The 24,767-nt window shown below is 48.2% G+C and overlaps 1 protein-coding gene across 3 annotated transcripts; it reads left to right on the forward strand.

The window, feature by feature from the left end:
* Positions 1 to 6,663: 6,663 nt before the first annotated feature.
* On the forward strand, positions 6,664 to 22,032 carry LOC144107576 (uncharacterized). 3 transcript variants are annotated; one of them, XM_077640656.1, is made up of 4 exons: positions 6,664 to 6,872; positions 17,120 to 17,261; positions 19,552 to 19,980; positions 21,796 to 22,032. In XM_077640656.1, the coding sequence occupies exons 1-3, from the start codon at positions 6,762 to 6,764 to the stop codon at positions 19,956 to 19,958; spliced, it is 660 nt and encodes a 219-aa protein (XP_077496782.1). In that variant the 5' UTR covers positions 6,664 to 6,761; the 3' UTR covers positions 19,959 to 19,980; positions 21,796 to 22,032. The 3 variants fall into 3 exon arrangements, with proteins under 3 accessions (XP_077496782.1, XP_077496781.1, XP_077496780.1); XM_077640655.1 differs by lacking the exon at positions 21,796 to 22,032 and adding an exon at positions 20,043 to 20,352 and having other exon boundaries at positions 6,668 to 6,872; positions 19,552 to 20,004; XM_077640654.1 differs by lacking the exon at positions 21,796 to 22,032 and having other exon boundaries at positions 6,675 to 6,872; positions 19,552 to 20,352.
* Positions 22,033 to 24,767: the final 2,735 nt, after the last annotated feature.

Below are 24,767 nucleotides of genomic sequence, written 5' to 3' on the forward strand. Positions count from 1 at the left end.
CGGTTTAGAGGGGTCAGCGCTACTCCAGTGACCTTCAAAGCTGTGGCTCGGAGAGTAAGAGCTCCCGTTCTTAAAAGCTCAAAGAGCTAAATGAAGCAGGAGAGATAAATAGCAGTTATTAGCACCCGTCAAAGGGTTGACGGCGATCCAAGACGCAGCTCGGTCCCAGCCATGTCCTCCCCTTCAGCCGTTGACCGGGATCTCTTGTATCTCAGCAGCGGCCAGGGCGAGACGGATGACTTCACGTTGTCCCTGTTCGACAAGCAGTGCCTCCCAGGACTCATTCGTTCTGTCAGGTTCTCCAAAACTAGGACTCGTCTACACCATATGGATCATGTCCGCTATGCCCTCTCGGCATTTGCACCTGGGGCTGAAAATCTCCGGGTGCCACTTTCTATAAAGCTGGAGGTTTGGAAATACTCCGGTTTGATGAAGCAGGAGTCCTCCAGAACAGGCGAGAAGAGTTCCGAGGGGCTCATCGTCGGGTGTGCACTCCACGCTCGTAGATCACGTGACATGCTCTACGCATCTGATTGGTTAAACCACGCGCACCCAAGTTGGACATATTGATGCTAGAAGAAGAGGTCACAGTAGGTGAAAAGAGGTTCGTGGTGAGCAACGTACTTCAGGATGACTGAACACATGCAACAGTTGCAGTGGCCAAACGCATTACGAGAAAGCATAATTGCAGACACATTTTTCAGCGAAAGCTGTTATAGTTTTGGTGTAGCCATGTAGGCTGCATGCATACAGGTACTACCGCGGAATCTGCAGCACCAGCCGGAACACCTTAATTACTTCGAGAAATAACTTATTCAACTTAGTTATTTTCTTTTATTCAATTCAGTTCAATGGTCGCCACCTGCCACTGTTGACAGGTGCAATGTGGAGAGAGAAAGCTCCCCCTTTCTATGTTCAGGGAAGAGGAGAATGAAAGAGTACGTGCGAGAGAGAAGAGATGACGGCTTTTTATGGCGCAAGGGCATCTGTGGCCAAATAGCTCCATGACACAAGGTGTTTTTAGACTACTAAAGGTGGAGTCAAAGACCCCTTTCCCAAGCAATTCATCCCAAAGCAGCTGAGCACCAGCCATGGGTCAAGGGAAAGAAAACTTGTGCCCATGGTATCACTGGTGGGTACCCTACGGCACTTGGGGTCGAGCCCCGCACCTACCGCATGTTAGGCGGATGCTCAAACCACGGAGAAAAGAAAGAAGGTGGTATTAACCTGAATGGCTACACCGAAGTTATAACAGCTTTCGCTGATTAAGGCGGTAAGCTTCATGACGATTCTCGCCTTCTTCTTCCGCTTCTTCGCGGACTTTATAATTACACTGACTGTTATCGCGGATGATGTCCCTTAAACAGCTTCTCGCTGTAAATGCGGAGCTCCAGGGTACAGCAATTACTACTGCACACAGACCTCCTCTATATCCGGCCGCAGTTTAAATTGACTGACGCATATGAAGAAAATACTACCGAAAAATGTTTCCGCTCGCGGCGTTATCTCTGACAGCAGCGTTGTTCATATTCATCTGAGCGATGCCAGTTGTTGACAGAAGCTGATGCGTTCTTGCGCGTCCACCGTCTTCCAAAGTGTAAACACCACCAGTGCGCGTGGCTCGCGCGATGTCGGTTGCGTCGCGCAGGTGCGACTGCGCGCCGATAGCAGCCTTCACAAAAGACCCCGTGAGTCATCATCACAACTTGTTTTCCCTGTCGTTTCGACGGAAAAGGAAAGTACTGTGGCAAACGCCCGTTGTAAGGAAATCTCGTCATTGCGAAGCATATCGAAAGCCGTCTATGTCGGGCAGTCAACGTACGGGCTGTCCCCTCTAGCGAGTCCGAATCACGTGTGCAGTATGCGGGCCGCTTCTTATACAGCCAGGCAGGAACATAAAAAAATATAGGACGCAATTGTTCATTTGAAATTTAAGCTGTCAGCGACGGGACGGGGCTCGACCACCGTTCCGGAACAGAAATGATGATGATGATTATGATGATTTTTTTATGGCGCTATGGCGTCTGTGGCCAAACAGCGGCATGGCCAAGCACGTATCCAAGTGGAGGCCCGAGAGGGCCTTGGGCGGTCTAACCGCTTCCGCGGGCTCAGATAATACCTGTGCTGGAAGCACAAGAAACATACACTCGCCAAAGAAAAAATATTTAACACATGACGTTTCGAGACCCGTACGGGTCCCTTGTTCACAATGAGGATGGGCGGAATGGGCCGCTACTTATAAGCGGACTTGACTGCACAGCGAGTGGGCGTAGATATCGGGGAGATTCCCTCTCGTCCTGTTGATAGCATTCTTGGTCGTCTGTATGTAAAGTGATTCGAGAAGTAATCGTGAAGATTATAATACCTGTGCCTCTCGCAGGATGAAATTACGCTGTACTGCATGCACTGTATCGTATTCTATTGTGCTGTGTTGCGTATTGTACAGAGCAGCGTACATATATAAAATTGAACAGCATTCAACCAAAAGGTCACCCTCTAATAACAAATTTTAATCTGGCTCCTCAACGCCTATAAAACGTCTTTCATGCTGAAAAATAAGCGTCGTTAGTGTGTTGAAGGTCGACGCAAGACTATAGAGATATATTTGCCATTAAACGCGCACAGTGCATTCTCTTTTACGCTGGACTAGACTGCACCCAGCCGAAAAACAGGACAGAAAAGTTTCTGTCGTCGAAACAAATTTTCTGTAATGTTTCTGGCCAAAGACTTGTAACAACAACAAAAATGTTTGTAGTGACAACAGAATTTTGTGCCGTTACCACAGAAAAGTACTACAGAACTACAGCTAGACTACCGAAGAGTTGTACAGAAAAAACCATAGCACTACAGAAAGATATACTACAAAACAACCGAAAAATCTGTCGCTACGACAAAACTGTACGAAATTTTGTCGTATATTTGACATGGTTCTGTAGTTTCTTTTCGACTGAGCAAAGCAGTTGTCAAGTTCAATGAGCAAAAGCTATTTCGCCTAAATATGAAGGTTCGAAAACGCGCAGGAGGCGCAGACGGGAAGAGCTGGCCATTGCGCGCGGCATGGTGACAAGCCCACGCTTCACAACAAAACAACTCGTCTGGCAAGAGCGACCCCTTCGCGATAAACACCCAACGTCAGCACACAGCGGCGGTTATGACACTGGCTACGTCAAACGTGTATACGCGCGACATAGGTGGGAAGCGCCCAACCGAGGGCGCCCTTACACAACTGCGGTTCTGGGCCGTTGCCTGAAACGCACACAGGGAGGCACAGGTGCAACAACAGGCAGGCAGTTTCATCCCCGAAGAAACCGTGCAGTATAGCTGCATCGCTATAGCGAGTTAGCAAAGCTGTTTATGTACGTGACAAGACTATAGTGGTGAACATGATGCTGATGATGATGGCTTCATTGCATCATTAGAACAAGGCACGATGCCGGGAGCCTGCAGAAAAAAAGCTGCCAGACTGAAAGTTTGACAAAGTTTCAAGACCGCGCACTGTGACAATAGTCCGAACGAAAACGTGTTGATAAAGAAACGGCACTCACGTAAAACTGGTACAACAAAAACTTGTCGATAAAGAAACCGCGCTCACAGAAAATTAGCACAGACAAGGATAACTGATAAAGAAAAACTTGCCTCCAAATGACCAATTGCGTAAAATCAAACTTCAAATTATCACAAGCATTTAGATGTAATTTAAAGGGATTTGGTGTGTTTTGTTCCTATGCTGCTGCCGTTAATGCGTTCTTCTGATGCCTGTATTTTTTTTTTCTTTGAGTTAACTGGTACTTGGAGTCAGGCGATTCTGCAGTATTCTTAAATAAATTGTACAAGCATAAGCAATTTGTATGCTTAAGACACTCTGGCTTCGAGAAGGCAACAAAAAAAAAAGACTAGCAGCAACAGCTGTTTAAATAGCAGTCGTGATCCTGGTTAGTGCAAGAGCACCTACGCGCCAACAGCTTGGAGAAGATTAGCAAACCACAGCGCGGACCGGGACAGCAAAAAAAACAAACAGAAGTATGCGAAGATTGGAATCAGGCATTGACCTGTCTTGAATCTCGGATCGCAATGTGTTTTTATTATCAGCATAAACAAAGCGAAGCGAGAAATCCGCACACTTAATTCTCTCACTGCGCCGAGTGATTGCTGCACACTTCCACACAAAGTGTTTGTCCACAACATGGCGAGACCGGACAAACACGAGCGAAATAGCACGGACGGTGTGCGCACGTGCTATCGGCAGCATGCAGAAGTAATGGACCACACAATTAGGGACTTTGTTGTTTTCGATGCGACAGCATTGGAAGCGCCGTCGGTGACAGTTCCCAAGACCGGAAGTTAACTCTCCAGACCGGAAGCGACAACGATACGTTTCGATGTCGTTATTGCGTCCGTGTCACCACGTTTAGACACGTTCGGGAAGCATTTAACCACCAGCCAGATGATCCGAAGAAACGTCTGGTTAGACAAACGTATAGGGGTCCGCAAACACCAGCGTGAAAGCATGGCACAGAACTGGATGTAAAGGCATCAACGGCTTCTAATTGTATCATTCCCAACACAATTATAGTGTCCCTGTGAAATATATTGCAGGATGACTTAACACTATGCATTCGGAAAATGATTAGTAAAAAGTGGTCTGCCATGCTAATCATCCCCCGACTGAACAAACCAGCCTTAACTGCGATGCCGGCTTTCAAAAATGAAATTTTAAATGCGCTTCTTTGGTCTCTCTACTTCTTGCGACCCCAAACCCGTACGCAAGCGGTGCACCTTCAAGATATACAGACCGTGAACTCAGATCACGTCGATCTGCGGTCACGTGAAATTTCACACGCCAGCAGCTGAGACCAGCAGTTGTTCGTTCTCGTTGGTCAGATGATCAAGTGAGGTCATGTGACGTTACTGAGTTCTTCTTTATATGACAGGCATATCAATTCTCGGAAAAGGATAGACGTCTTTCTTTGTTATCTGATAATTCCGCTGTTACTACCACCTGTAGCGCTACTATATACACTATGTGTACTACTTCTGCACTAATACTGCGTCCATTACTATATATAAAGCTATGATCAATACAGCTTTTGCCGTCAAAAAAGTTGTAGTTTTGTTAGTGCGGTTATCCGACTGGGTGAGGCCCGCTCCTAAGCTTCCGCAGCGATGCACCCATCTATGTGGGGAGACAAAAGAATACGCACAAGTCTGGCAGAGCGGAGCAAGTGAAACAGAACGGGCCAAGCCAAAATGTCATTCGCGGGGTCTCCCCTTGGTGGCATTCCACCAAGCCCCTCCCACCCTTGAGTGGCGTGCCAGCCTGTCTAAAAATACGTCTAGTTTCAGGGCGCACCCGCTCGGTCGTATTTCTTGATTCGCTGCACAATATATCTCGACTGTGCGTCGCCACTCAGGTGACCTCCTGCGCGATGCGCGTTCCGCAGTATTGCGAAACTACATAAGCGAAGGGACGGCGTCGTGTTTCTTCGCGACATGCAGAACTTCGAAGGCAACAGTTTCACACTGTACCGCAGCGGGTGCATGTGTAGGCTACCAAACCGTGCCGCGGCGAGTTCGTTTATTCTGCATGCTTGCCGCTAGAGAACGGCTCAAGATACAGCTTGCCTTTCGGGACAGCATTCCGCCAACATCCGACACAACTGTCAGAAGGGATGCAGGAACTGGGGACTCCAAGTGAACCTCCGCCATCAACGACGCTCTGAAGCTTGGAACCACCGATTGCACTGTAACTTCTAACGCGCCGTGTCTGCAACGAACAAAGGAGCCTCTCGTCAATCCTGGTAGGAGTCGCTATTACTTGCTCCTCGTAGAAGTAATCACGCAGTTTGGAGGATTGTAAAGGGTGGTCTATATATACTGACATCTTTCTTTCTTTCGTTCTCTCTTCCTTGCTTGCTTCCTTCCTTGCTTTTTGCTACTTCTTTCTTCCTTTCTTGCTTGCTTCCCTTACAAAAATTTCTTTAGATAGTCTATAGACTGTACACACACTTCTGTCTATAAAGTCTATAGACTCTTTATAGACAAACCCTAGAGAACAGTCTGTAGGTAATACAAATGCTATAGACAGTCTACAGACAATCTATAGATTTATGGCCATACACTTTTAGTAGACTTGTCTATAACAGCCTATGGACTACGAATTGCCGAAAAGAAATATCTACAGGAAGGCAATAGAGTCTACAAGAAATCAATAGACTGTCTATAGACCATTTTAGCAAGGGTTGCTTGCTTGTTTGCTTGCTTTCCTTCTTTCAATCAAACAAACAAACAAGTTGTTGGGCCAGTTGACTTAAATTTCATTCCAAAGTAAAATAACCTTCTTTCTTATGCGTTCTCTCTCTTCGCGTCTGTCTTTCATTTGCACTGTTAATTTGCCTTTAAATTGTCTTCTTTCTTTATTTCTTTCCTCTTCGTTTTTCTTTTACTTCCTCCCACCTTCAATCGCAAGGGTGAAGCCCAAAGCGACCGCCTTCGTATCGTTCCAGGCTGTGCGTGTCCGGTCTTCGCCAGTGGATCAAATACACACCTCGCGTGCTTTCCCGAGCGGTCTCAGCTCGCTCGCAACCCGATCGCCAATGAACTCCGCTCAGCGGTTGACTCATACGAGCGCTGCGTGCCGATGAGAGGGACAATCGGCTGCAGCACGTGACCCTCTCTGTACCGCGCGCACGGGAGCTGATCTGCCGTCGGCGACAGCGGGCGCTAGAGAGAGGAGGAGACAGCAGCCGATAGCCCTTATCGATATGCCGTCCGAATCGGTTCACCCTACCAGCGGCGTCAGAAGAAAGCGACTGCTTCGACGCCCAAAGCTTCGCCTCGGCCTGCACCGAGAGGAAGACATGTCCACGGCCAAGGCACGTATGGCAACCATCCATCGCGTAGCATGCTGTGACGCTCGCTTTTTCTTTTTTTGTGTGTATATATAAGCATCAAATGCAGATTCGGCACGGAGTAGGGTTAAGCCCGGCCTCAGCGTATATGCGGCAGGATCCGGTTGCAACCCGTGAGGTTACCGCGCCGGTCACCACGGCTTCGTTTCGCTGGAACATGGATGTCTTTACCTCCAGGGATAGCGAGACCACGAATGTAACGCGAATGTCACCTTTGCCGGTACCCGATAGGAAAAAAAAAATGTTTCAGGTCGTCAATAATATTGATTAAATTATGCTGCGAGGGGTGACTCGCTTATAACATCAGTATAAAAGCTTGCGCTACACTCTAGTAAATACCGTATACGCGTTACCTAATCAGGGCCTCAATTAGCGAAGTAGTGTACGCGTGAGAGCAGTATGCGACTGGCCCTTCTTCAGTTTCATATCGTTGTTGACTGGCGTCACTGGTCGGCATAGAGGCAGCCAACCAATCGCATGCTTTCACCTGAGAGCGGCGGCATATATCTGCAGCTGCAGATTATAGCTGACACGGCCTATCGCTGAACGCTGTAACTGAGTCGGGGAATCTACAGCCCATCTTTGCGGCTTTAGTGCGTGCCTGTCGTGTAACTATAAAGCGAATCTGAGACACCCTTAGAGCACCTTTGAAGACCGTGCTCCACTAAAATAAAGTATACCTCTTTAAACTGAGCATCTTTAGATCACACAAGCGTGCCCTTCCCATACCTCAAAGGCCTCTTTATCTCGGACGGAAATAGGAGGAAGGCCAAAGTCGGGCGTTCAATTCCCTCCGGTTGAGCAGCGAGATGCCCGCATGAGGCTTTCATAATGCTTACAGATAATTACAGGCGCCCCAATTTTTCTCAACACGGAAGGCATGAAAAACCTTTATTTCTCTTTATTAAAAATATGTTTTCTTTGGTTTTTCAAGCCACTGACCTTTAGATCACGCACTGTAAGTTACGCCATGTACATGGGCATGTCGGGAAAAAAATTTTAAATGTCAGGAAGCGATAGGAGGGAGAGAGAAAACTGTTTCCGCAACACTCGATAGTAACTTAAACCTTTGTTTTATAGTGACCACGCTCACTCGCAAGAGCAAGGAAGTAAGATTGTAGCACATAATATCGAAGGCGCAAAATTACGCAGAACTGATGTATACCATAAAAGTGCATAGCACGAAAACGTTCGTGCTAATTCTGTCGTTGGTAACCGGTTGCGTCGGCATAATTGATTAACGCACAAAGAAAAAGCGAATTTATGCACCTTTGATTAGCCATTTGCCATAGAGATACTGCAGCCTATTTTTCCAAACATTGGAAAGATTGGGCGATTCGAACACAAAAGCGAGTGAGTTTGTTGTCGGGCACGTGCAGTAATCCAAGAGCGTACCTGTTTAATAGACTTGGCCGCGAATAAAGATAACAAAATATCAAACAGTCCGGAGGTTACGTGCCATCTAGGCAAACTAATCGACAACCCAAGTTTACCCGCAGTATCGCGTAATAACGCCGTTGTGAAAATTGAAATCTCCATATCATGTACTCACACCAAGTATATATATATATAAGGCTAGGTATTTCGTTTAGCTCGAGATATCTTCATAGCTGCTTGATTCCTAGTTTATGCCCCGCGATTTCTCATTGTCCTGGCACTTATCGCTACCCTCTTGATAAAAGCGCGTGATTGTAATATTGAAGGTTAAATGCTGTTTCTTATTTTCTTCCTTTCCATTTGTCTTTGTATACTTTTCTTTCATTCTCTTTTTCTTTTCTTTTCATTTATTCCCCCTGCAATTGGAACGCGCGCTATGAAGCAATCAGTGCTGCAACGTTGAGAACTATAGTTTGGTCATCCAAGGTCAACCAAAATCTTCGTACAACGGCGTTTCTACATTTCTTGTCCATCGAAACGCGGCCTCCGCAACAGGGTTTCGAACTCCCGGCCTCACGCTTAGCAACAGAAGGGCACAGCCACTGAGCGGCCTCGCCGGGGCGCCTGATAAGGCAAAAATATGCTCCAAACAGAAAGGAGTAAAAAAATGGAGTAATTTGTCCTCTAGATCACACCTTTTTATAAAAGGGAGTGCACTAAAGGACCGCTTACTCCGTTTTTACTCCCATGTAGGTGTATTCGTGTTTGCAGTGTAGATGCAACCGCTTTAAGCATACCTGTTTTAAAGGGACACTGGGGACAAATGGAAGCTGGCCTGCATCAATACGGTGCCGCGTTCTATTCAAAAAGAGATAACGGAGCTGTTATGAACTAGAAAAGGCAAAAAAAAAACGAAATACAGGTGTCGCCACCATCGGCCGATTCCGCCACTAAATGCGAACGTCGACACCGATTCTGGGGTGCGGATCCCGGAGGCTACGCCACACCACCATTCACTTCAAGACGGTGGCAACCTGTCCTTTTCGGCAAGGGTGCCACGGGATACGGTGGCCGCAGCTGGCAGAGGCCACTGCAGGGTCAATTGGGGAGACATGGGAGAGGCCTTTGCCCTGCAGTGGGCGTAGTCAGGCGACGATGATGATGGTGATGATGCCACTAGTTTTAAGCGACTGGCCGATATGCCTTTAAATCTAATTTTCTAGCCAATAAGTGCGCCTTTTGCTGCTGGACAAATACCAACGTAGCAAGGGAGAGCCAGATATATAATCTTTTTTTGTTTTTGAAAGCAATAATTGGATGGAGTTGTCCGCAGTGCCTCTTGAAAGGCTGCATTTGTGATTTTCTCCCGGCACCTCCCTAAAATTGTGACCGTATAGTTTCTATGTATCCCAGCCCAGAGATGACGGATATCATTGGAAAGTGCACTAGCACATCAGCCGCATGGCACGCAGTTTGCATACATATACGGAAACGTTAAGAGATGTGTTAGTGGTTTGCAAATCACACTAAGAAGCGATGAATTAACGGCGATGAAAGGTTTTCTAGCGCTGGTTTTCGCAGAGGCCACTCGACAACGGACCATATATATTCACACTAAGGCTTTTAAAAATGCGACGGCATTAGATCTCATATCATGCGATTTCGCGTTTAATCACAAAAGTCGCTGTTTAGTCGAGAGGGTGATGACACGACAAGGTCACATTACCTTGTGACATCATCGTCACAAGCACATCGTCACAGCAATATACCCAGAAAGAGCACGGGAATCCATTTTTACTCAGAATAGTATAACTAAGTGGAGTCGTCTTCAGTGTCCCTTTAAATCACACAATCAGTGAGATTATAGAGAAATGCACTGAATACAACAGGCCCCCAGTATATAATACATGACGGAACCTAACCGTCATCCAAACCAAGGAGCGTAGGGTATTTTTTTAATGTGTATGTTCATCAATGGGAGGTTAATAGGGTAATTATTTAAAGAAAATTGATTACAAATCAGAAGAAAAAGCAACCACGAGCCGCCGGTGGGATCCGAACCCGCAATCTCCGGATTTCGCGTCCGGTGCTCTACCAGTTCTCAACTATGGCTACGGCTGTCCAATCTTCTGATTTCTGGGGTACTTATGTGCAGTGTAACCGAACCTTAAAAGTGTTCACCAGCGCCACCCTCGTCTACTGCAGCGGCGGACGTAGTACGTGCTGTATTAGCGCGGGTGCCACGCATACGAACGTGATATAAGCCTCTTATATTACGAAATGCATTTTATTCGGTCGAGCCAGCAGCGGTCGAGCAGGCATAGCGTAACTATAGGTAGTGGAAGAGCCGTATATAAAAGTGCTGGGAAGTATATATATGGACTGCACAGCGACCATATTCATCCACAGGGAAAACGATAGAATCTTGTCAATCAGGACGTCATGCAGGCAAGGTGACGCAATCTTTCTGAGCTGCTAATCACCGCGTGTTTGAAAGGGGTATTCAGAGAGGCAGGGACTGGGAACAGCTGGCAATAACAGTTAATGGAAAAGAACTTATCAACGTTCATTATCCTGATATAACCGCGATGCCAAGAACTCTGAGGAGAAATTGCAGGGCATAATTGAGTAACTGGGGTCCTAAATACTGAAAGCAGAACGGTGGGACTAAATACGAGCACGAACGAAAATAAATAATTCCTCAACAGTCTGGGAAATGGACAGCATGTTTGCGATAGGCAGCGAGATCCATGGATTTGAAATATTTACCTTAAACAAGACCGAATACCTGTATTATGTGAGTAAAAATAGCTAAAATAATTATAGGATAGAATGCTTTGACAGCTAATCTCAGGTTAAGCGCAGTCGCTGGGCGGAGGAAGATGAGCATCTCGCGGTACCGCAAAAGGCACGTATAGACTCACGAGGGGAGAGGGAAAACGTTGGGGAGGTCTGAGCCGCTGAAGGATAGCTACGTGATTCTGTTGATTCCGCGGTGGACGGAGTTTGCAATTTTAAACGCCCAGCATTTATGGGGCATCGCTAGAATGCACAGGCCTGTATGGGAATTCCCGTTCTAAGAAGCATATATACAGCCTATACATATCCTCGCCAGAGCCCCCGTATGTATACATTATAATGGATATCTGCCTTGTTCACGATATTTTTTTTATGCATCTAATTCCGCAGCCTACAGTGCCATTGGAAGTTGAAGAGTACTCACTCCATGGGCTCCGACGAAGAACATTTTGAAGAATCGTTTAGCAATGAGGGCGCTCTGAGCAGTCGCTCACGTGTGCTGCTGCGTATAAATCGTAATTTTGATTTCAATATGTATTCTGCTTCGTGCGCTAGCTGTTAACAAAATACACGTCATACGATGAAGTTTCGTGTTTTTGAGGGTATACTGACTCTTATCCGAGCAAAGTAAAAAGTCATAGAGAAAAAAACTAGCAGAGGTTTAGGTTTGGTTTATGGGAGTTTAACGTCCCAAAGCGACTGAGGCTATGAGGGGACGCCGTAATGAAAGGCTCCAGAAATTTCGATCGGATTTTCCGGTAATTCTAGAGGCCCGTCTGCTGTGCGATTTCAGTGCACGTTAAATAATCCCAGGTGGTCGAAATTTCCGGAGCAGAGGTTTAGTGCTTGCTAAACCTAGTGACAGGAGCGAAAGCTCTGTTAAGCATGGTTACGAATGCATGGTCTGCCGCCAGAGTCGGTCCAGCGCGCGCCTCACCCATGGCGAGACTGTTAGACCGAGCGCTAGCAAAGCAGCTGTATACTCCCGCTAATGACGTCGTAACACAGCGGCGAGGCTCCGAACAAGCGCAACTGCGGCGCCTCTCCGCAGCGAGTCACGTGGTGTGACGTCACTTGCCACACCTCCGCTCCGCAGGCTCAAGATCAAACGCGCTCCAAACTTGACCTTGGGAGTTGCGCGAGAAGTAGAGCTTTCGCTCTAAAAACTGTTACACCTACAGCTGCCGGAGGAATGAATTCACGCGATAGCGTTAGAGGTCCCGTTCGAAGAAAAATCCGGTGGTGCCACAAAATTCCGATTGGTCAACAGATCGTGACCTGACAACTACATGACCTCGCGCGGGTAATTCAAACGCCGCACAATAATCACACAGTATATGAGTGATGACGTAACTACACAATTTATCATTGGTCTACAGGACCATGACGTCATCCCGCCACAATTACGCAGAGTCTTTGAAGAAAGGAAAGCAATTGCGCTGATAAGAAAAATGGTCGAACCGGGACCTGAACTGCTGCCCCTTGGGTCGCGAGCCGGACGTGCTACCCCTCGACCAATGAGGAACGTTCTTTCAGTACTATATAGTTTAGGGGTTTTATGCGACCGTATATAGCATAGCTGTCGCGTTACACTCTTACGGTTATTTAAGCGTCGCCAGAAATTTTTAATTAACTATGCAAACATACAACTTTCGCTCACGTCTGACAAGGATATATGATCAGAGTACTAATTCTGCAGTCGTTAATGTCCGCATTAGAGTTTGGTACAGCCCCCAGATGCCCTAAAGATATCAGACATTCATAGCTCCTTTTTGATCATGCTAATGGTACAACCATTATTTTCGTGAAGGGCATTTCGTGAGTGCTTTAAACATCCACGAACTGGTGGGCGAGTTGGTCAGACGTGGTTCTTGGAAGCCATGGCGCAACCGCTCGAAGCCAAACAAGGAAGAGACAAAACACAGCGCTGATATAAATATCCAGCGACAGGCAGCACATTTCTTAGAACTCGCCGATTCCGCACACGAATGGAAAATGTCCCCACTGATGTCTGCGACTCGCTATCGGCTTGATTCGCCACTTCTGACGCATTTTTGGGCCCAGCCTGTTTGGGTGGCGTCGCAGCTGCGGTTGAAAATGCTCGGCTATCGTCGAAAGTACTCTGATGTCGATTATGCCCAGAGGTCGTTCGATTGTGCAAGCTCTGTGTGACGGGGGTCCATTTGGAGATAAGGCAGTTTTCAGACTGCTCTGTTATCGCTGACCTGGACATTAGTGGGATAATTGAACCAGCTATTATGTTATTGCGTAGGTTGGCGATATTGGTAGCCTTTCGTGGATTGACTCGTGCGCTTGTTTCGACGCTGAGGAAATTGGGAAAAGATAGGCCGCCGCTAAGTGAAAATGCATTAAATTTATTTATGCACATGCCAAAACTACTACTAATGCGGACGCCGCAGTGGAATCCCACGCGCTAACACTAACTATAACTCAAGTACTTTTAACAGTGAAACATACGTATTTGGAATGCGTTCAAACTTCCCACAGAGGTTAAAACAACATTAAAGAGAAGTTACAGAATGGTCAAATGTCTAGGGGAATCCCCCAAGGTGGAGTAGATTTGTAGTAAGGGAGTAATTGCTCATTGGCATCTACCCTAGCGCAGCCATACGGCTACAAAGGAAATCTGTACAGCTTTCTCAGAAACCTCGCAGTTAAGGAAACGTTCGTCCTGGTCCAGGGTACGAACCCGGGACCACCGCTTCACCGGAGCAGTCGGTCTATACAACCGAGTTAACCGGGACGGCAAGCTTATGGTAGGGCGAGAGCAAATGATCAACAACTCTTTGTGGAAACAGTGTTGGTTAAATGTGAATCCCCCAAGATGGAGTAAATTTTTAATAAGGGCGCAAATGAATCATTGGAATCCGCCCAAGCGCGGCCATATGGCTACAGAGGAAAGCTTTCCTCTGTAGCCGTATGGCCGCGCTTCGGTGGCTGCCAATCAATAATTACTCCCTTATATTACTACAAGTTATAGAATATGAACCACTCTGCCGCGCAAGACCTCCGTTTGTTTACGAAACTCAAAGTTATCCGAAATGAAAAGTTATTTCCATGAGTGCACTGAGCGAATCTGTAGCCGGACACACTGTCAAGCGAGTTAGACTATGCGATCTGTTTTCCCCGCCGCTGCGGGGTTCGTTATCTGCTGCCGTGCCGGCACTATAGAACGCCTGTCAAAGGGTTGACAAACCGACCCTTTTGTGACTTTCAGGTTAAACGAAACTTCGGCAGGACAGATTGTCAAACAAGTGCGTCCACGCGCCACGCGATGAAGACAAACAGAAGAGAAAATTACTCTTTAGCTTCAAGGCACGTATGGCACAGGATGGTAAAGAAAAGCGCGGAAGTGTTTGAATATTACTTTCACAATCACCGTATAACGGGCTACAAAGATGGTGGACGTGCGTTAGAGTTCATTTGGTCGGCCCAATTCGAACCTGCACAAGTAGCCTAAGCTGGTCTTGTTCAAACCTATATGGGGCAGGAGCTTCACGCCAGACCTATTTAAACCCGTCTCCCTCGAAGAAGAACCTTTACATGCCTTTACATGCTTATATTCCCGACAGAAGGCGCCTATAAGATCCTATATATTCCTAATATCTGCCAGGCACTACCTATATGAACCCAAGCAGACCTGTACATTCCTATATGCTTCCTTCATATACCCATATAAACTTTTATGATACTATACGCATTTTTTTTTCAATATGGTTACGATCTGTTTTTCCTGCCACTGATGACGTGCAGCATCTGTTGCCGCGCTGGCGATGTAGGGCACCAGTCAACTCCGTCGATACATCGCGCCTAATGAGATTTACAGATCGCTCGCGCATCAGCTAATCTTATCTTATCGATATCAACCTCAGACCATTTGGTTTCTCCACCTGTGCACATTTTTTTCAGTGATGTCACACGTCTGGGCTTGGACACGATGGTTAGGCACAAAAGTCGCGAACACAGTAATGGCGAAGCGACAAACAGATCCCACGAACACGTCAGTGACGTCATCCACCCGCATCCACTACGCCTGTGACGGTATAGGACGTCAGTTTCATCACAGTGGCTTGAGTATGTTGACGTCATTATTAATAGGTTTGGTTTATGGCGGTTTAACGTCCCGAAGCGACTCAGGTTATGGGGACGCCGTAGTGAAGGGCACCGGTAATTTGGACCACCTGGGATTCTTTACAGTGCACTGACATCGCAGAGTACACGGGCCTCTAGCATTTCGCCTTCATCGAAATGCGACCGCCGCGGCCGGGATCGAACCCGCGCCTTTCGGGTCAGCAGCCGAGAATCACAACCACGGCTCACTATTAACAGATTAGTGGGTAATTAACATAATGTCCCATCCTATAAAATGCACCGAATAACGATTCGTGCCTTTAGATAAGCTAAAATGATCAAGCCGAACGAGCGGCTAAAATAAGTACCACCACAACCTGGGCCATCACGGCTCTCATAACAGAGAGATTTTGCTTAGCGGAGACGTGTACTAGCCGAGACGTATACCCGATTATCGTATGCCTGCTGCGCATGCGTAGTGGTCCCACCGGGCCGCTCACCTGCCACTGCACATGCGTAGCAGGCACATGGGTAATCCGGTATAGGTCTCCGCTGTGCTAACTCCCTATAATAACGATTGCAGTGACGTCACAAGCTGGGTCTACAGTGCGCGCGGAAGGTAGAAACAGTTCACTGAGAAGGCGCTTTTATCGTGAACAAATGCGTCAAGACGGAAATTAAATGTGGCGCATTCGGCCTAGAGACTGAAGAAGCAATTCTTAAAAAACTTGGTGGACGCTGTGCGGACTCTCCATTGATGTTCTCTTTAGCGCCCAAATCTCGTTAAACGGGCGTCCTTGCACAGCTCCTCCGACAGAATGGGGCCTCTGCTGCTGGGAATCGACCCCGCGACCTCGTGCGAGCCACGACGTTAGGTGAAAAGAAACAACACATGCTGTAATGGTTGCACCGTGCACTCTGAGACGAAGGAGTGGCAGCGCCCAAGCCAGTCACTCCTCTTTCTTCGAGCGCACCCTCTCCCAAACCACCCGGATCACGTGACAGCAGATTTCACGTTCCCGAGAGCGCCCTCTCATGGCCCAGGCCCTCATGAACAACATTGCCCCTGGCAGCGGGTGCAAGCTGGAGTTTCCCGTCACGGCAGCCTACGCCAATGCCATTTACTACAAAGCAAGTCCGTACGACTACAGACTACAGTATCAGTATACTGACGTCCAGCTACAGCTTTTATTGGCGGCTACATTCGTACTGAGGGTGTACGATGGGGGCTAGCTGGTATGAAGTGACTTTAAAACAAAACTACGCCGGCGACAAGACACAGGAAAGGAGCACACAGGACGAGCGGAGTCCTCTGCGCAGTTCTGCCCTCGCCTCCCTTACAAAAATGTCTTTAGACAGTCTATAGACTGTCCATAAGCATGTCTATAAAGTCTATAGACTCTCTATAGACAAACCCTAGAGAGCAGCCTATAGGCAATAGAAACCCTATAGACAGTCTATAGCTATAAATTTATGGCCATACACTTTTATTAGACTTTTGTCTATAGAAAGTCTATGGACTATGAGTGGACAAAAATAAATGTCTATAGGAAGGCAATAGAGGCTATAAGAAGTGTATAGACTGTCTATAGACCATTTTTTGTAAGGGCTGTGTGCTTCTCTCCTGTGTGTTGTTCCCCTGAGCAGTTTTACGCTTCAAAAGAGCGGCATCGATCGGCAGAAAAAATAAAAGCTCATTAACGAGGACCATCCAGTGGTCGCCGTATTCGTGGACCACGGCCATCCACGACGAGGCGCCGCGAGCAAATTTGAACACGCTTGTCCCATGCAGCTCTGCATAAGCTGGATGGGACGCCACTTGCACGAAAGTGTAACCGTTCTTGAAACGGAACCGGTAAATATACATTAAGGCCAACCACTCCCACTGCACTGTACTTTTTATACATTGTTCTTAACGCAGTAGGTGGCCCTTCTGCTTGCAGACGAGACGAGCGAGACCGGCGGCGTCCCCAGCATGCGACATCGCGCCCCCGAGTTACATGGGCTGGAGGAACAGCCGCTACAGCACCTGGTTCGTCAACGGGGAAGGCTACTCACCCGACAAGTCGCTCTCGTTCGAGATAGGTGAGGCATTCCGACAAAGTGAGTTGTTGGCCGAGTTAGTGACGGTATTCCATATAATAGCTACAGAGCGACGAACACAAAACACTCCCTAAGTGTTCCTTTGTGTCCCGTTCGTCGGACTGTAGATATGGAGAAAGTGCACGCAATAACGCTTAGGCCAAGTCGGAATTTGGGTATCTAGTGAAGCGATATCAATTAGTGAACGGGTGCGTGTTGACTTAATCAGACTTATAGTAAGTCCAAGGTGAGTGTCTGTTAGTGCGATGGTCAACAAACTTCGTACCTACTCGTACCTCGCCCCATTCACATCAATTCCAACATTCTCATTACACCTTCCCGACTATGCATTCTGACTCTTCGCGCTCCAACTGCACTGCTCTATGCCGGTCTGGGACACTCTTCTCCTATCCTGCCAATAGCAGGATACAATTTTAAAAAAAAACAGCAGTTGATAACAGTGGGCCGCGGCGTCCTGTATTACTCCGCTGACAGACTGCAACAGTAAACATCAATTTCTTAATGTCTGACTGTATCAAACAAGCCAGAGGCATCAAAATTCTTGGGATTATAATTTCGTATCGGCATTAGCTTCTTGTTTAGGTAACAAAAAAAAAAGGTTGAACAACAGCCTACTTGTTGTCGCGGATGAATTAAGTTAGGTGGTCTTGAATGTGGGCGGAGCTTTACTGCAGACGGCAGAGTTTTGGTTTGGTTTATGGGGGCTTTAACGACCCTAAGCTACTCAGGCTACGAGGGATGCCGTAGTGAAGGGCCCCGGAAATTTCGACCACCTGGGGTTCTTTACCGTGCACTGACATCGCATAGTACACGGGCCTCTAGCATTTCGCCTCCATCTAAATGAGACCGCTGCGGCCGGGATATCCGACTATCCCCTTCCCTTAACCCCACTCCTAAAGTGTCAGTCTGTAGTCAGCGCAGCTGGAAGAGCAGCTTGCCTTGGTCAACCATGCAGGCACAGGGTATGCTGAATGCTTATAGTTAGCGTTTTTAATTAAAGTCTGTTTTTCTGTTACCCTTTTGTTCTTCAATAAAGAGTCTCTCCAATGTGAACAGCGATGCACGATTTTAATACAGTCATCATTTTCAGCGAAAACTGGTCACCTTCTCATCGATTCAGACCCACCTGACGGGTGAAAGCCAAAAGTGAAAGCCGCAGCTATTCAGTGATGACTTGCCCAGAATTACCATTTCATCCATAGTCAGAACGATCGAAGCCTTACACATATCACTGCTACCGCTTTAGGCTTCATCGAGTGCGCCAATCTGTGTACTTGGACAAGACACTAGCGTTTCCGAACAATGGAGCACAGTCACACATCCGACAGTGGGCCGATAACTAAGAGCAGGGCCATTTCTTCGCAGGGAGAGCTCCTGGGTCCATGCAAACTAATGCTTGCACAACGTCCTATCTGGCACATGCGCAGTTTTCCTTACGGCAGTGGTATCTCGCGGACAATGCCACAGCCAGATCTCGTTCGCCACGCGACGCGTCTGACTGACAACAGCCCGCGCCCTTGACCTGCCCCGCTTTGCCCTCCTCCATGTATTGTCGCGCCTTGTTTCCAAACATTTGGTGCCTCAAAACAGTTTTCAACACCGCAGCGGCCACCGACACATGAGCAGTTCCCGTCCACACTTTTTCACTTTGTGTTCGTGCTTGATCGCGCTACAAAACAATGAAAGCTCTCCATCTAGCTGGCTTCATTAGCGCAGATATTCTCGGCTGCCGAGACGCGTGTCCTGAAGGAAGCAACCATGAGTAGGCGGCGTCACGCGGCAGCCCTGAAGCCTAGTCATGAAAAATGAAAGGGATGAAGCCGGTGCCACGTAACTGCTTGTGGTGAGTTTTATTGGTTAGGGGCCGAGTCCCGCCAGTCACGTGGGGCCCACTTTGACATCCCTTGAGAGAGAGAGAGAGAGAGGAAAGGAAACGGCTTCAAGAGTGCTTGGCTCTTGAAGACCGGCCCCCTAACGTCACGCTCCTCCTCCCGAGAAGAACCAAAATATTAGAGTTATAGCATAGCGTGATCCACGATTCGCTACCGTGATCTGCTCCGCGGGCACCACTGACACAGGGACACGTGACCAATGAGTACGCGTTGATTGGTGCTGACGCGGCAGGCGCGCGCGCGCAGATGACGGACACGTGGCGCCATCTGGCGCCCTCAGGGCGTTCTGCGCACGCGCAGTGGCGCCTCGACCATCACACGTCGAATGGTCCGGAAACTTGGTAAAGCCTCCTCCAGCAACACCGCTGTCTTCTTCGCAGATGACGCGACCTTCATGGAGTGCCTCGTCAACGACGTGGGCAGCCCGGACGACGTCCCTCAACGACGTCACTTCCTGGCCAGGACGCCTCCGCGAAAGGCAGAGGTTACTGTGGCCGGCCTGCAGCCGCCATCGCCCGTTTGCTACAAGGCCAAGAAGAAAGTGACCTTCGCCTCCAACGGGGCGGCGGCAGCAAAGGCAAAGGCGAAGTCCATGCCGGACCTTGTGGACGTACCAGCCGCGCAAGACACGTCCTCCGGCCCACAGTTAAGAAACAGCAGCCGACCCGAACAGAAAGCGGGTGCCAGAAACTCTTTCGTGTTCGCGGCGTTCAGCAGACTCCAGTTCACGACGAAACGGAGCGGTTCCTTCACCAGCATTGCGCCAACGTCCGTGGATCAGAGATGATCGGCTCGATCCCGACATTAGAGTGCGTGTCTTCGTGTACATACATATATAGCTGCTTGCGCCCATTAGTCTCCTTTATTACACACCGGCGATCACACCGGTTCGCTGCGGGAATAGTGCGATACGTATATGCGCGTGTGTCCTTCGGTTGTTTCCAGGAAGACCCGGTGTATTGCCGCTGCAATCAGTGTGAAATACGTCAACGGCTCGCGTCAGAGACCTTTTTCATCACTCGTGTGTGAACTTTGTATAAAGCCTGACTGGCTAATAGACCTCAGCCTCACACAATGAGGCTGCAAGACAACACAGTTTGTTGTTGAAAACGAAAACTCTCATAGCGCTGTATGTACAGTGTGTTTCACCTATATAAGATTTCACACAATTTTTAAAAATACGTTCGTCGCGCACGTTCGTGTCTGCATTGTCGCAACCAGTAAAATTTCTTCAAGCCTCGTTCCCCCTCATCCATCCCACAAGGGAGCAAGAAATGCGAGTGGGAAATTGTGTGAGGGTACGTACTACAAGGGTTTAGGTGTGGGCAGGGGAGAGGTGTCGAAGGGTGTTTAAGAATATTTTTCTCCGTTACTCTCTTCGCCTCCTCTGCCTCCATACTGGCTAACGAAATTTAAACTACGTCGATAGAAATCTGGAAGGTGACGTATGCTGAAAAGTCCCCCCCACCCACCCAATTCCTCCCTAAATGAAAAGGAATTGATTTTTCTAGAGGAAAAAAAGACAGTAAAATGCATGCTCGTCACTCTTTATTTGGTTTGAACGTGCCATATGAAAGGCTTTTACGCACAGTAAAAAAACGGCAAGCAACCTGCAATGCCTTTGATATCTTGCAGATTTTGCCTCCGACATTTCAGAGAAGAAATATGGGCTTGCTGGTTAGCAAGGATTAAGCTCAGCGAAGGATTAAGAAACACCCGCCGCGGTGGCTCAGTGGTTAGGGCGCTCGACTACTGATCCGGAGTTCCCGGGTTCGAACCCGACCGCGGCGGCTGCGTTTTTATGGAGGAAAAACGCTAAGGCGCCCGTGTGCTGTGCGATGTCAGTGCACGTTAAAGATCCCCAGGTGGTCGAAATTATTCCGGAGCCCTCCACTACGGCACCTCCTCTTCCTTTCTCCTTTCACTCCCTCCTTTATCCCTTCCCTTACGGCATGGTTCAGGTGTCCAACGATATATGAGACAGATACTGCACCATTTCCTTTCCCCCAAAACCAATTATTATTATTATTATTATTATGATTAAGACACTCCTCGGAGTAGCACAAGAACGAAGGATGAGCACAAGACTCAGGCTGACATATCGTCGCCGTCTAGGTAGATCGCTTGCGTATTTCTCTCGCCCTCTACTGCACTCGAAAATGCCTGCTCTTCCTTCGACAGTGCATGCCCCCGTGGACTTACGGACACCCCAAAAAGTCCCACTCCTTCCTACAGACAAAATTGGCGCCAAATTTTGTCTGTTGATATGCACCAAATAGTCCCCCCCAACATGTTCTACTCAATTACCTTCCATTCTCCTCATTCACTATAGACTGCCTCCCTTCGTTCCGCAGTGCAAGAGAACACATGCAGACATACCACGAAATTACGCTCCACAACCGGGGTTCCCGACTAGATTACTTCCCTCCTCAAAAATCCCTAGGCAAGGCCTAGTAATTAAGTCAATTGGCGGCGGACTCGGACAGATGTTTCCTAACCCCTTCCTGTATTCCCTCACGCACCCAGGGGACTATCACCCGGCCTGAAAATTATGTAAACACCCTAAGTCTATCACATACTTAGGGCCTGCCCTAGTAGTACAACCCCCCACCCCCTTTTCTCAGACTCGACGACCGGGAGATGGGAGGCCGTGCTGCACAGCTGACAGCTGGAGGTTCAGCTCCGGATGGCGACCTGGGCCAGTGTGGTCGCCAGAGCTCACGGGCTCCTGGTCACCTAGCGGACCGCGAGGGCCCACCCATCTCCTGCAACCACCCCCTTTGCCCTATCTCGACCCTCACGGGCTCCCTCGCTACTAAGGGTTGCTAAATAAAAGTTTTCCTACCACCACCACAAGACAAGCTAGAGTGATCGTATACCGCGGCCATGCTCATTCATGCGGGATTGGATTGGAAAACATTTAATTCGTCAGAAAAGGCAGAATGCAGACGATCCGTGCTAGGTGGCTATCAGTCCACGGCTGACAGCGACCTGGGTAGCCCATTCAATGACCCGGGTTTGAACTCCCAAGTCTGAGCTGACCAACACGGCCTCCCACTGCTCGAGAGTAGGAACCTGTATTAGAGAATTCGGGGGCGGCTCCTCTTTACAATTCCACAATAGGCGATCATAAGTGGCTAAATCACCACATAATGTACATGCAGGATCGTATTCACCGGGGTAGAATTTTGACAACAGGTAAGGCGTCATGAAGGATCGCGTCTGGAGTCGCCTCCAAGTGGTCTCCTGTTCCTTATTAAAGGCTTTGTCTGGAGGAGGGAATATCCTCCTTTCAAGTTTAAAATGATTAGTAATATCGTGAAAAGATGATAGGCCGTCCTTCGAAAAACTTTCAGCAACGACAGCGTCCCCTGCTCGGCTGACGAATCCTCGAGCTGTTATGTGTGCCGCTTCGTTACCAGGGTTCCCCGAGTGAGCCGGGACCCATATCAATTCAATAATTCTGTCTAAATCTTTGGTTTGACCCAATATGCTCATTGCTGCCTGAGAAATTCTGCCCCTCGCATAATTGCGTATGGCAAATTTAGAGTCGCTGAGTATGGTAGTAGCTTCTGTGTTAATGATAGCAAGGGCGACTGTCGCCTCTTCTGCCGTTTCCGAGGATTTCGTTATGGTAGTGCCGGAGACTATCAGTTTACCTTGCGTATCCACCGCCGTTAGTGCGAACGCTTGTATCTGGGGATATTCTGCGGCATCTGCGGGAAGAAAAAATAATTAGTAGAGCTAAGCTTACCGGCTTAGCACATTAATCAGCGATAGCTGGTTGGAATAAGCGGCGTTTCCGGCAGGTAAGGTTGGGCTGGCACATGCATGCAACGAGGACAGTACAGCGCTGGCTTAAGCTTATTTAGACATTTTATGCGCGCGACAAGCAAACCTGGCACACAAATAGCTACTTGACTTCACTTTTCTGTTTCACTTTTCAGCGATATTTTCATATTTGTGCCTTGCTGTTTCGCGCTACAGCGTATGTCGGTGAGATTCTTTCAGACGTCAAGCAGCTCCATGGCCGCGGCCAGTCAGCCGTGTCGCTCCGGCGGGCCAGGAAGCTCCGCCCCCTAGGCCGAGTGGGTGGAACCGGTGGAGGAGCCCTGGCACCAAGTGCAACATAATGATCTCGGGTATACTTAAATCTGCCACGGGCTTCACTGGTGGGCTAAGCTTGGACGATGATCATGAACGCGTGTTCGGGCGGCTTTTGGCGAACAGGAAAAATAACAGCCGCAGTAACTCCAGCAGAGCTAGGCGAGTAGCTCCGGCCAACAACAATGTAAACAGGAAAGGAGGAAGGGTTCGGGGGGAAGGAAAGCCGCAGTAACTTCCTCGCTCGTCCTCTGCGCCGTCAGGGATGGGATGAAGCAGGTGAAAGGAGAGAGCCCCGACGCACACTTGAGTGCTCAGCTGAAGTCTGAGTCACTGCACAGCAAATACTCTCTTCCATTTTACCTTCATTGCAATATGGCTGCGTGCCCGGGGTTGGAGTCTGCCGGGCGCACAAGCCGGACACCAAGGTGACTCACTCGGCCACCAATGTGGGCTGGCGGGGAAGACTAAGGGACAGGCGGGCACGTGTAGCTCTGGTTCAGCTTCAGCGTTCACTCCAACTTTTATCAGCGGCGATTATTCCAGCACAGCTATGCTACACCATGGATAACACTACCGATTAGTATAACGCTTCGCGAGGGGATATTAAAACGCACTGTAGCTCTTCACCTCTCGCCAGGTTTATTCCTTGCTCATGAGCCTCCTGCAATGGCTGAACACAAGCAACACCAGCTAAAGAAGTCAGTCTTCCTCTTCAGGGATAAATTTCAACGATGACTTTGTCGCCCCCTGCAGACAAACCCAAAGGCCACAGCACACTTTAGGGCTAACGTGAATATAATTTTCTCTACTCGTTAGGTATTTTCTTCTTTGTAATGGCACAGAAGACATTAGGATCACCATGTCGTATTCACCTACGACTGCTAAATAATTAATAATCGAATTTCTTCTCTGACCTGTTTCGGTTACAACAGCCAAACGATCGCTATTACGTCAAAAGCCCGCATAGGCCGCATAAGGTATGAGAAAAATTGATATAATAGCTGCTTCGCTGTTTTAAGAGCGTTAGCTCTTACTACATTTCGAGATTTCGTGGGGTCTGCTACAACCCTTGATCACAGCGCCATCTGTGGCAGCAACTAGAAAACAGCGCATCTCGCGCTGAGACTTGTAGCGTTATCTACAATAGCATTGTAGAAACAATCACCTGCCACGTGGCAATGATGACGTCACGGTTCAATATCGTGGACAGAGGTGGAACTACGAGGGTATGACGTCATGGGACGAAATGGCGGTATAGTTTGTTTCACGAATCCAAGATGGTGGCCATTAAAACTAGTGCCCTCTCATCCTCCCCCCCTCACCAAAAAGTATCCTAAAACGGTTAGGAAAACAGTCCTGTTACGGGACTGCTATACATATAAACATTCGTTCCGCTATATATACTCCGACTACAACGGGCACCCATCCGGGGACAGTTGTATACCGAATTTGGCAGGCAAATAAAAGCCTATGGGTTGTGGTATAGAAA

The sequence above is a fragment of the Amblyomma americanum genome, chromosome 10, assembly GCF_052857255.1.
Source record: "Amblyomma americanum isolate KBUSLIRL-KWMA chromosome 10, ASM5285725v1, whole genome shotgun sequence".
Taxonomy (NCBI): domain Eukaryota; kingdom Metazoa; phylum Arthropoda; class Arachnida; order Ixodida; family Ixodidae; genus Amblyomma; species Amblyomma americanum.